Source organism: Cnephaeus nilssonii, assembly GCF_951640355.1.
Source record: "Cnephaeus nilssonii genome assembly, chromosome: 8".
Classification (NCBI taxonomy): domain Eukaryota; kingdom Metazoa; phylum Chordata; class Mammalia; order Chiroptera; family Vespertilionidae; genus Cnephaeus; species Cnephaeus nilssonii.
Genome location: NC_137079.1, coordinates 87525189 through 87538273, shown reverse-complemented (window position 1 = coordinate 87538273; position 13085 = coordinate 87525189). Strand labels below are relative to the sequence as shown.

Sequence of the window (13085 nt, the reverse complement as noted above, 5' to 3'; positions counted from 1 at the left end):
CTTAGAACTTTTGGAATTAAACCCACTTGATTGGGCCTCATTACTGCTGAATTCCCAAATTACCAAAGGAATTTCTTCTACTCTCTTTGGTCCCTCCTATTTTAGCTGTTGTGTAAGCAGCAGGGCATGAGAAAACATGATAAATGACAGTAAAACAGAGTACTAAACAATAAAGCCCAGTAATCTTGCTGTGGTAGGCTGAATAATGGTCCCCAAGATATCCAGATTCTAATACTACCTGCAACCTGTGAATGTTACCTTATATGGCAATAGGGACTGTACAGATGTGATTAAGTTAAAGCTCTTGAGATGGAGAGATTATCCTGGTTATCTGGATGGGCCCTAAATGGAATTACAAGTATCCTTTTTAGAGGGAGGCAGAGGAGGACTTGAAGACAGAAGAGATAAAAGGCAATGTGATAATGGCAGCAGGGGGAGAAAAGGCATTTAATGTGGCCATTAACCAAGTAATGAGGAGAGCTCCAGAAGCTGGAAAAGGCTAAGCAATAGATTATTCTCCTTTAGAGTTTCTGGAGGAAGCATGGCCATTGTGATATCTTGTTTCTGGCTCAGTGAAACCCATTTAAAATTTCTGGTTTCCATGCCCTGGCCAGGTGGCTCAGTTGTTTGGAGTGTCATCTTGCATTCCCAAAGGTTACGGGTTTGATCCCTGGTCAATGGATGTTTCTCCACCCCCAACCCCAATCAATAAACATATCCTCAGTAGAGGATTAAAAAAAAAAATTTCTAGCTTTCAGAACTATAAGAGAATAAATGTGTATTGTTTTAAGTCACCAGGTAATTTGTAAAAACAGGCTTAAACAATGTGGTAATAGTCAATGAAAGAAAAATACCACATGATCTCACTCATTTATGGATAATAAAGAACATTATAAGCTGATGAACTAAAATATAGATACAGAGACAGTAAAGCATCAAACAGAATGTCAAATTATAGGGGGAAGGTTAGGGAGAGGTGGGGGAGATAAGAGATCAACCGAAGGACTTGAATGCATGCATATAAGCATAACCAATGGACACAAAACTCTGGGGGGTGAGGGCATGTATGGGTGTGGGGTTGGGGGGGGGGGGACAGTGGTAAGATATGTACACATATAATACCTTAATAAAAAAAAAGTGTGGGGAAAAAAATAAAATAAAAAAAAATCCAGACACACACACACACACACACACACACACACACACAAAAACAATGTGGTAATTTGTAAAAGCAGGCATAAACAATGACTATTAGCCTTTAAAGCTAATGTAAAAAAGTAATTTTTTTTAAATCAAGGTAATTACCCTAATAACAGCTTAATGATGGTTTAGTTAAAAACAAAACATAGGGAGGTCCAGTCAGTAATATTTTCTAAGAATACTATCAGTTCACTCATGTTCCACATGAAACCATTCACATTGTTTTTAAAAGAGGAAAAACTTAACTATTAAACAAAAAAGTTATTTCTGCCTGAGGATATGCACACAATTTTAGCCTAATTTAAAGATTCAATTTACTTACCTCATCCCATTCTAAAATAAAGCTTTGGATCTTAGAACCATTGTCACTAGGTGTCTAAAACAAACAAAATGAGTACAAATTAGTACGTTTGTAAAAGATACTGTGATGATCTAAACTAAGGAATCTATACTGTTACAGATGTTCTCTGTGACTTGGCCCTAGAAAAATTTGCACAGAAATTTATATCTTGGATACCACATAATCCTCTTAAATGCAAGGAAAGAACAAAGCGAGAGGTTATTCAAGTTTTTCTGAATACTGAAATACCTTTTTAAGCAAGAACTATCTTACCTTTTATAATCCTTTTTAAAAAATCACTTTGCTTTTTATCAGCTTTAAGCTCCTAGGACTAAGTATTTATTAAAACTCACCTTAGAATCTAAAAGTAATCTATATATATAAAGAGGTAATATGCTAATTGGTCCTAACGGTGTCCCAGTCACAACCATTCAACAGGCTGCCTGCGCACAGGAGCTGGTGGGCAGGGAAGGGGGCGGGGACTTGTGCCACCGGGACATGAGGCTGCCGCAGGGGGTGGACCCCTGGCGGAGGCGCACACAGGCCTGTGGCGCCGCCCGGTCCGGAGGGGGTTGTTAGGATGGGGGCAGCCCCCAACCCCTGGCGGGAGCACGCGCAGGCCCACTGCACTTCCAGGTCCAGAGGGGGGCATCAGGACAGGGGCGGGCCCTCGGTGGACAGCTCTCAGCACTCCTGCACCGGGGTCTGAAGGCGCGGAGAGGAAGGGAGAGCAGATGGGCAGCTAGGGGGTTTAGGCCAGGAGGGAAGTGCAGATAGGGGTTTAGGCTAGGAGGGGAGAGCAGATAGGCAGTTAGGGGGATCAGGCCAGGAGGGAAGTGCAGATAGACAGTTAGGGGGATCAGGCAAGGAGAGGAGAGCAGCTAGGCAGTTAGGGGGATCAGGCCAGGAAGGGAGAACAGATAGGCAGTTAGGGGGATCAGATCAGGAGGGGAGAGCAGTTAGGGGGATCAGACTGGCAGGGGAGAGCAGTTAGTGCCATCAGGCCAGCAGGGGAGCAGTTAGGGGCAACAAGCAGGCAGGAGAGCAGTTAGGGGCATCAGGCAGGTGAGCACTTAGGACCCAGTGGTTCTGGATTGCGAGAGGGATCCCAGATTGGAGAGGGTGCAGGCCAGGCTGAGGGACCCTCCCCTCTCCCAATGCACGAATTTCATGCACCAGTCTCTAGTATTGTATAATACAGTGGTCACCAACCTTTCGGACCTCATGGACGACCAGTGGTCCGCGGACCACCGGTTGGCGACTGCTGGTATAATACACCAAAGAAAAAAGTAGGGTGCTGTAAGGAACTCCAAGAGGGCATACTGTCTGGATCTCTGCTTCTAAACTCAATGTACCACTTATCTAGGACTACTAATTCATCAATCTGTTAATCTTCAGTCTCCCTTGGCATTTTATTCCTGTATTTAATCACTCCAGATTTTCAATCTTATTTCTACCCGAATTTTCTTTTCTTTTTTTTTCCAATTGTTTAAAGTATTACAAATAGTAGTACACATGTTTAATCCCCCCCCACCCCCCATTGAACCTCCCTTGGCCTCCCCTACCCCCCATGCCCTCACCCCAACCCCCGTGTCTTGTATTGTGATCCCATCACCTTTGTTCTTCTTTCTCATGATTGCTATGGCTATTCGGGGTCTTTTTTTAATTCCAGATGAATTTTTGTAGAGTTTGTTCTAGATCTTTGAAATATGCCACTGGCATTTTAATAGGTATTGCATTGAATCTATAGATTGCTTTAGGTAGTATGGACATTTTAATGATGTTGATTCTACCAATCCATGAACATGGCATGTTCTTCCATTTGTTTATGTCTTCCTCTATCTCTTTTTCCAATGTCCTGTAGTTTTCTGTGTACAGATCTTTTATGTCCTTAGTTAAGTTTATTCCTAGGTATCTTAAATTTTTTTGGTGCAATGGTAAATGGGATTGTTTTTTTCATTTCTCTTTCTATGAGTTCATTATTGGTGTATAAAAAGGCCCTAGATTTCTGGGTGTTAATTTTGTATCCTGCTACATTGCCAAATTCATTTATTAGGTCTAGTAGTTTTTTGATGAGTCTTTGGGGTTTTCTATGTATAGTATCATGCCATCTGCAAATAAGGACAGTTTTACTTCTTTTCCAATTTGGATGCCTTTTATTTCTTCTTGTCTGATCGCTATGGCTAGTACTTCTAGTACTGTGTCGAATAAGAGTGGTGAAAGTGGGCATCCTTGTCTTATTCCTGTTCTTAGAGGAAATGGTTTTAGTTTTTGCCCATTGAGTATGATGTTGGCTGTAGGTTTGTCATATAGGGCTTTTGTTATGTTGAGGTATGATTCTTATAGTCCCACTTTGCTGAGAGTTTTTATCAAGAAAGGGTGTTGGATTTTGTCGAATGCTTTTTCTGCATCAATTTGTCGGAAACAAATCAGTTTCACTAAAAGAGAGATGTTGACAGGAAGCCAGGAAGGCTGGTCAACAACCTTAATTGCTCTAACCACTCACCCTTTAGTTGTTTACATTGTTAGCTGAAGCAGCCTCCACCTTTGTTTGTCCCATGTAAGTTTCTGTTATTTACTGCCTAAGGGCTACATGTAAGTTTCTGTTATTTCCTGCCTAAGGGCTACATGTAAGTTTCTGTTATTTTGCCTAAGATGTTTTCCCCAAAACCTCAATAAAAGGGATGGCAGAGCCAGAGCAGTTGTCAGTTCTCCCACTAGAGGTGGACTACCGCCTGGCCCCCCATTTCGCCAAATTGAATTTCTTCAAGTCTCCATTCATTTGTGTGCGGCCCTTCTCCAGAAACTCGAACCCTGAACTGGAACCCTGGACCACGCTGGACGTGGAAAGGGATTCCTACATTCTGGCGCCCGAACAGGGACTTCTGGAGGAGAAGGTGTTTTTCGCCTAAGAGCGAAGGAAGGAAAAAGTACACCGAGGAAAGGTGTGGAAAATTCACCGGAAAAAGGTGAGGGAATTCACCGCACACAAAAGCCCACGGCCAGCTGCAGAGTCGCGAACTGTAAGTAGGGTGGGAAAGTCTTTTTCAGCCAGGCTAATGGGGAAGAATTAGGTTATAAATATAAAGAAAACTTTATTATAGACTTTTGGTTTGCATGCTTAAAGAATGTGGTTTCTTGTTCAAATTAAAATCTTAGTTTGTATTTGGAATTTAAAATCTGTAGTAAGAAATGAAACTCCACTGCTGAAACCGCCTCTGGTGGGGGGGAAATTCAAAGGTGGCAGGAGAGGGCAAGGCTAGCTGCTTTCCTGCAGTAAGGTTACTCAAAGTTTTGTTTAAAAATTATAAAAGAACTCGCAGAGAAATGCAAGTCTTGGCCAAACTGGGTGTTTGTTATTATTTCGGAAAGCGAAAAAGAAAGAAAAAATTTGAGATTTGTCTTTATCTTTTAAGCATAAAAAGAAATTTGGCCAGATCTGTTGCTGATGCTTCCCCCGAAGTAAGTAGGATGTGGGGAAAGGGAAACAAGTGGAGATCCTATATGGAAGCCCACTCTCCTGGTATGCTAAGAAATGTGGTAATTTACATTCGAATAAACCAAACCTGGTTTTCCAGAGCCACTGGCAAATGAAAAGTAAAGTTTAAATTTGCCTCATAAAAAACCTAGAGGACAGAATTGAAGCTCTTAATTGATTATGTCTTGTATTTATTCTTAGAAATATAAAGTGTTATTGTGTTATTAATCTAGGACATGCTAAAAATATTTGACTTGCCAGCTTTAGAAGTTCAAAGTGCAAATTAAATTGGGAGAAAATATAGTTGTGGTAATTAAATGCTTAAAAGTATAAGAACTTATTTTTGAGAAAATAAAAGGTGTTTTCTCTAATAATTAGGAATTAAAAATAAGTTGCTTATTATTGGTCTAATTAAAAAAGAGGATTAATTTTGTGATTCCCAACCAAAATTTTTCTATGCAAAAACTAGTTTAAAATCTAACTGATATCTTAATTATAAAAAATATTATAATCTGTAAATCATATATGGATATATATATTTGATGGGTTTTTTTTACCATGTTAAAATTTCAAGGTCTTAACAGAGAAGATTCTTGGAAAGCTCCAAGGGCCCAGAGTAATACAAGAAATTTATTCTCTCTTCTTAAAGGAAATCTTTTAAAAAAGATCTAATATACTTGAAATTGCATGGAAAGCCTTATCAAATAAAAATTAATAAATATACTTTAAATGAAGGTTTTTGGCCCCCAAAATGGCAGAACGGAGTAACTAAATAATTGACAGCCAGTTTAAAATTGAATTGCCATGGCCTAGAACAAAGAAAATCCTTACATGATATTATTCTACAATGTCATTATAATTTTTGATATTTTATAACAGCATATACCAAACAAACTTACAAACTAATTCTTTGAATGTTTGGCAGCAATTTTAAAGCACATGAAAGGATTTAATTCCTTCCACTGTGTGGAAGGCCCCCTGAGAGGGCACTTTAGCATTCTATATTGGCCCTTCTTGCTCTTTTTGCCAAGAGGGACCCTCTTCTCACCATCCAATTGCCCACAGCTGTTGCCTGAGCTCTCTGTTCCTGCTGAGGTTGAAGCCTCGTGGTGGCTGGTACCATGGATCTGTCTCTCGCACAATGGCGTGAGCTGGGCCCTCGCTGGAGAAGAAACCTGGGTTCCCCAAGATATGTGATCAATGCCAGGGCCCCGCCAGCAGGCGAGGGGATCCCAAGGCAGGTGCTGGGCATGGAGGCCATAGGGGCATAGGCTACCAAGGAGACAAAACTGGACCTCACATCACCCTGCTTGGCCCCGGAGGATGGCTGGTTAGTCAAAGACGGGTAAGATTCCTCAAGGGAGGAACAACCTAAGACAGGCACAGTCGCAGAGGGGCCATCAGGAGAGAACTTGGGGGTCAACAGAGGTGGGGCACAGATCCTCACCCCCCCAACATTGCAGGGGCTTGAACACTCGCCCCTTCTGAGGGAGGTCTCCTGCCCCATGGCTGCTTCGCGCTTCCCACGTCCAGCTCAGATCGGGACCCAGGTGGCCAAGAGAGACTTGTCCAGCTCAAATCAGGACCCAGGCAACAGAGACTTGGCTGACAGCAGCAGCCCTATATCTAAATCCAGTCTAATACCAGGAATGCTTACAGCCTTCTCAAGGATGCAAATAATCCTTTACATCAATATTTATAGGGTGAACTAAGAATGCTGTTAGAGTATTAAATTTGATAGTAAAAATAGTCAAGTTTTCAGATTAATTTAAATTGGCTAATTGAAATAAGTAAATATTCAAGAAAAATTATACTGGACAAAAAGCTGTTTCTACAGTATTAACTAAAAAATTCTTTTGGTAGTTAATTTCATGGTAACATTGCTTAACATGCAATGAACCTAAAACAGTCATATTTTTGTACAAAAAATTAAAATTTAAAGTGATCAAGCTTGCATTATAAAAATTTTCCAAAAGCCTTCTAATAATTATATCAAAAAAGGGGGGATAGTGGAAAAATATTATGTAAGGAAAAATATCCAGAAAAAATTTTTTTCTTTGAAAACTAATTTTCATTTGTAATACTAAGAGCAGGACACCTATGAAAAAACACACATGGTGTCAGAATAAGCCAAAGGAAAATTGTTTGGGCAAAAAATAAAAAGGATCCCAAGTAAAAAATTATAGAAAAGATTCCTTTATTAACTTTTGGTCGAGAATATGTTTGTATATTTTCAGAAAAAAACTCCAAGACCATGTGGATTCCTGCAACAGAGAGGAATTAACAGGAGTGCTCCAGCCATAAAGACAGAAGAGAAGCAGTCCAGAGATGGAAGACACTGACGACACCTTGCCAAGCTAGCAGTCAGCAGCTGTGCGTCACTGCAGGTTGCCCAGGACCAAACCAGAGGTCGGACCTGCATTACCACCATCTGTCCACCATCCAGATACCATTGCTGACATGTTCTCAAAAAAACTCTTGGACATTGAAACTGGGATTCAAAAACTGTTGGCCCAGAAAGAAACTTACTGCAGACTGATTTCATTTGAACTCTCAGCATAGCCATTGTTGCTTGTCTCATTTTTGTTCCTATATGTTTATTTTTAGTCTGCATATGCAAGATTTTTTAAGAAAAAGAAAACGGGGGAGATGTCGGAAACAAATCAGTTTCACTAAAAGAGAGATGTTGACAGGAAGCCAGAAAGGCTGGTCAACAACCTTAATTGCTCTAACCACTCACCCTTTAGTTGTTTACATTGTTAGCTGAAGCAGCCTCCACCTTTGTTTGTCCCATGTAAGTTTCTGTTATTTACTGCCTAAGGGCTACATGTAAGTTTCTGTTATTTCCTGCCTAAGGGCTACATGTAAGTTTCTGTTATTTTGCCTAAGATGTTTTCCCCAAAACCTCAATAAAAGGGATGGCAGAGCCAGAGCAGTTGTCAGTTCTCCCACTAGAGGTGGACTACCGCCTGGCCCCCCATTTCGCCAAATTGAATTTCTTCAAGTCTCCATTCATTTGTGTGCGGCCCTTCTCCAGAAACTCGAACCCTGAACCGGAACCCTGGACCACGCTGGACGTGGAAAGGGATTCCTACATCAATTGATATGATTATGTGATTTTTGTCTCTTAGTTTATGTGATGTATCACATTTATTGATTTGTGGATATTGTACCATCCTTGCATCCCTGGAATAAATCCCACTTACTTGGTCATGGTGTATGATCTTTCGAATGTATTGCTGAATCCGATTTGCTAGAATTTTGTTGAGGATTTTAGCATCTATGTTCATCAAGGATATTGGCCTATAGTTCTCTTTTTGTGTGGTGTCTTTATCTGGTTTTGGGATTAGAGTAATGCTGGCTTCATAGGAAGAGCTTGGAATTGTGCCTTCCTCTTGAATTGTTCGGAATAGTCTGAGGAGGATAGGTTTTAGTTCTTCTTTGAATGCTTGGTAGAACTCCCTTGTAAAGCTGTCTGGACCAGGGCTTTAGTTTGTTGGAAGATTTTTGATCGCTGTTTCAATTTCTTCAGTAGTTATCGGCCTATTCAGGTTTTTTTGATTCTTCTTGGTTGAGTTTTGGGAGCTTGTATTTTTCTAAGAATATGTCCATTTCATCTAGGATGTCCATTTTGTTGGAATAGAGTTGTTCGTAGTATTTTTTCATAATCGTTTGTATTTCTGTGGGATTGGTTGTTACTTCACCTCTTTCATTTCTGATTTTGTTGATTTGGGTCCTCTCTCTTTGCTTCTTGGTGAGCCTGGCTAGAGATTCATCAATCTTGTTTATCCTTTCAAAGAACCAGCTCTTGGTTTTGTTGATCTTTTGTATTGTTTTTTTTTTTTGTCTCTGTCGTTTATCTCCGCTCTGATCTTTATTCCTCCTTCCTTCTGCTTACGCTGGGCTTTTCTTGTCGCTCTCTTTCTAACTCTTTGAGTTGTAGGGTTAGATAATTTATTACCATTGCTGAATTTTCTTTCTATAATTTCAACCTATTTCCTTTTTAGTACTCACTTAGATTCAGAAAAAGTGATCATTACAGTCCTTATAATGAAATTTCATCTATTTGAACACAATTGACTCTAAAACTCTTATCAAAGTTAAATAATCTACAAATGATGTATCATATAATTGTACACCTGAAACCTATATTAATTTTACTAGAGGCCCAGTGCACGAAATTTATGCATGGGGGGAGGAGAGCTGTGCCCCTCAGCCCAACCTGCACCCTCTCCAATCTGGGACCCCTCAAGGGATGTCCGGCTGCCCGTTTAGGCCCGATCCCATTAGGATCGGGCCTAAACGGGCAGCCGGACATTCCTCTCACAATCCAGGACTACTGGCTCCCAACTGCTCGCCTGCCTGCCTTCCTGATTGCCCCTAACCGCTTCTGCCTGCCAGCCTGATCACCCCTTAACCACTCCCCTGCCAGCCTGATTGCTCCTAACTGCCCTCCCCTGAAGGCCTGGTCACCCCTAACTGCCCTTCCCTGCAGACTTGATTGCCCCCAACTGCCCTTCCTTGCAGGCCTGGTCCCTCCCAACTGCCCTCCCTTGCTGGCCTGATCGCCCACAACTGCCCTTTCTTGCAGGCCTGGTCCCTCCCAACTGCCCTCCCCTGCTGGCCTGATCGCCCACAACTGCCCTCTCTTGCAGACCTGGTCCCTCCCAACAGCCCTCCCCTGCTAGCCATCTTGTGGCGGCCATCTTGTGTTGGAGTGATGGTCAATTTGCATATTACTCTTTTATTACATAGGATTAAATAATGTCACCCCAATAAATTTAATAAAAAATGAAAATTTTCCAAGGGGAAAACATTCTTAGTTTTTTAAATGGTTCTCCAGTGAAGGTCGATAATTTTCTGGACTCTATCCAGTTTTTATGTAATATTGCCAACTACGATGTAAGACAGCAATCAAGGATTGTCGAGTTTTTAACTCAATTTTTATAACACGGAGTTCCAAATTATTTGTTAAATGCTAAAACAGATCTTGTGTTTAAAAATTTTTTAAAGTGTAATTTTTAACTAGTTAGCATGACCTAAATTTTCTATGTAAGTTACAGGAATAGCTCAATGACTGGCACAGCAGTGACAGTTAAACGTGACTGTATGGAGAAAGGGTAGAGGAAGAATCCTTGGGAAATGCCAACTCTTACGTAGCAGGAGAGCAAATCCAAAGGTAGTAAGATTGCAAGTCTCAGCAGGAAGTGAGTGGTATAAAAATACATTTCTCTATAGTAAATGACTCCAGATTGTTCTAATTTAATTATTAAGGTCTCACATTTACTTATTTTTTTCTATTTCTTTGTGAGGCTGTGAAAATGTCCACCATGAATGACCTGTGACCTATCCTCCAGCTTTTCTGTGAGTTAGGGGGGAAACTATTATATATAAAGTGTTTTTACCTTATCTCACTTAATGCATCAACTCTACAAAGTACTATTATCCAACTGTATTAAAGAAAGGAGGCTTTAAAGAGCCCAAATAAGTTATCCCAGATCACAGTCACTAAGAGTGGAGTGGAACTGAATTTGTTCTATCTGACACAAAATCAGTGTTCTTACCCAGAAGTATTCCAGCACTAACAACAGAGTTAACAACCAACTTCAGTCAACTTTTTATCATCACTATGCACTAGCAACTTTAAACAATGTCAGTTAATAAAGAACTTCTCTCAACTGCTAATGAATGCCACTGTTCTCATACCATGATAAGCTTCATAGTCATGTTTTTAGATTAAATGAGGCAGCGGAGTCAAAAGATTCGATATTTAAGTCACTAATCTACTTTCCTTCAAACTTAAAATGAAAAAAACAATAGTTATTGTGCTTATTATGTTCCAGGCATTGTGCTACAGGCTATACAGATATTATCTGATAATCTTCCCAACAACTCTGAGGTACAGTTATGCACTGCTCAACAATGGGGATATGTTCTGAGAAATGCATTGTTAGGTGATTTCGTCACTGTACAAACATCTTAGAGTGTGCTTACCCAAATCTAAATGGTAGAGTCTATGACATACTTAGGCTATATGGTACAGCCTATTGTTCCTAGGCGATCAGCCTGTACAGCATGTTACTGTATGAAACAATTGGTGATTAAAATGAAGCACAAGAGAAAATGATGCAATCAAGAGACATTGTAAACATACATGAGCTGTATTAGGCATACTGTTTTATAGCAAACTTTTCTTTTTAATAAGTAGAAAGAGTACCCTCTAGAATAACAATAAAAAGTATAGCAAATACCTAAATCAGTAACATAGTCATTTATTATCATTAGCAAGTATTATGTACTGTACAGTGCAATAGGTTTGTTTATACCAGGATCACTAGAAACACGTGAGTAATGCATTGAGCTACAACCTCATGACAGCTAAGGCTTCACTAGAAGATAGTCATTTTTCAGCTCCATTACCATATTATTTTGACCACTGCTATACATGCAGTCTGTCATTGACCGAAATATCATTAGGTGGCACATAACTGCATACAACACTATTACCAATAACAATAATACCTATCTCCACAATCATGCTGATTACTCTGTGTGTGTATGTATAATATATATATATAATGGGCCATTTCTAGAAGTGCACAAGCTGGGCAATCTGTGTGGGCAACTAAGAGGTAGCACTGTTTACCTCTTGTACAGAACACTTGAGATATTGTTAAAGACAAAAATTTCAAAATTCAATTGTGACTATCATCAGTATAGAGTACGCTAGAGAAATCCCAACCTACATGAAGAGCACTGCACTGCTACCCCATTTGCCCTACCAAAGGAAAGGGCCTTAACATATCTATATATATAAAAGACTAATATGCTAAGTGGCTGACCATCTGACCGGTCACTATGATGCGCACTGACCACCAGGAGGCAGACGCTCAATGCAGGAGCTGCTGAGCTGCAGTGACTTGGCAGCGGCAGTTCTCAGATGACACACCCCGAAACCAGAGAGGAGGGAGCCCGATTCCTCGCAGGGCTGCGCAATTCTACTTTCGGCCATGGGTTATGTTGTTGCTGGGGCACTGTTGACCCCAAATCTGGTTTACTGCACACCTGAGTTTGTGTTCCACACCCTGTATGACAGCAACTTTGCAGAGTGCCCTTTAGCACTCTGGGACCCCTCAGGGGATGTTGGAGAGCTGGTTTTGGCCCGATCCCCGCAGGACAGGCCAAGGGAACTCACCCGCCGGAGGGACCCCGCTCACTCCGCAGAAGCCTTTCGAGCCAAAGCGCCACCCCAGGTGCGGCCGGCCGGGGAGGGATCATGGGAGGTTGGCTACAGGGCATGTCCGGCCCTTTTCACCCAGTCCAGCCCCGCCAGCCACCTTCTAATTAATTAATTTCCTTTCAATGTGCATGAATCCATGCAGGGGGTCACTAGTTTATAAATAAAACATTACTCTAAGTGACATGAAATAAAATTAATCATACTTGTCTGATTTACATGTGCTAACAGTTTTTAACTACACAAAGCATCTAATATCCTATAAAGAACTGGGGAATAACAAATTCCAAACAACTAGTAAGCTCCAAATATTCAAAAGCTTTCACAAAGAAAGCTAGTCCTGAGTTTTACTCTTGAGGTAACATGAGATAATGAAATCAAGATAATTAGTTCTTTTTTCACTGTAAATCAATGGTTGCTAACAGAGGTGGTACTCCTTTTTAGGGAATGTTTTGTAATTTTGTGGGAGATGCTTCTGACCATCACAATAATAATGGGTAGAGGAGCTTATTAATAGAGGGGTTGGATCAAGAAGCTAACAGTCCTGCAGAGTGTGGGACAATCAGTACAATAAAGAATTGTTCTCTCCCTCTAGGATGGACTTTAGGAGGTCCTACTTGATAGCTATGTAGGTGAAATATCTGTTTATAATTATCAAAGCCTAGAACCTAATTCCATTTTACAATGTGTTTATACAGTTTTAACAGTTACTGAATTTTCCCAAAATGCAACTACTATGCAATTTAAAAGAGACTATACTTAATTTTGCTCAGAAATTTCCCAAGACCTATATGTTATGTCAGAAAATCACGTCACCCATGACAATGCTG

General features: G+C 40.6%; 1 protein-coding gene across 4 annotated transcripts in view; it reads right to left on the bottom strand.

Annotated features, from left to right (window-relative positions):
- FNDC3A (fibronectin type III domain containing 3A) overlaps positions 1 to 13085 on the bottom strand; it is a 254406-nt gene that overhangs the window by 34774 nt on the left and 206547 nt on the right. For all 4 annotated transcript variants that reach the window (XM_079778647.1, XM_079778645.1, XM_079778646.1 and 1 more), the window contains one exon: positions 1523 to 1576. In XM_079778647.1, the coding sequence (XP_079634773.1) occupies positions 1523 to 1576 (54 nt within the window). The remainder of the gene's footprint in view (positions 1 to 1522; positions 1577 to 13085) is intronic.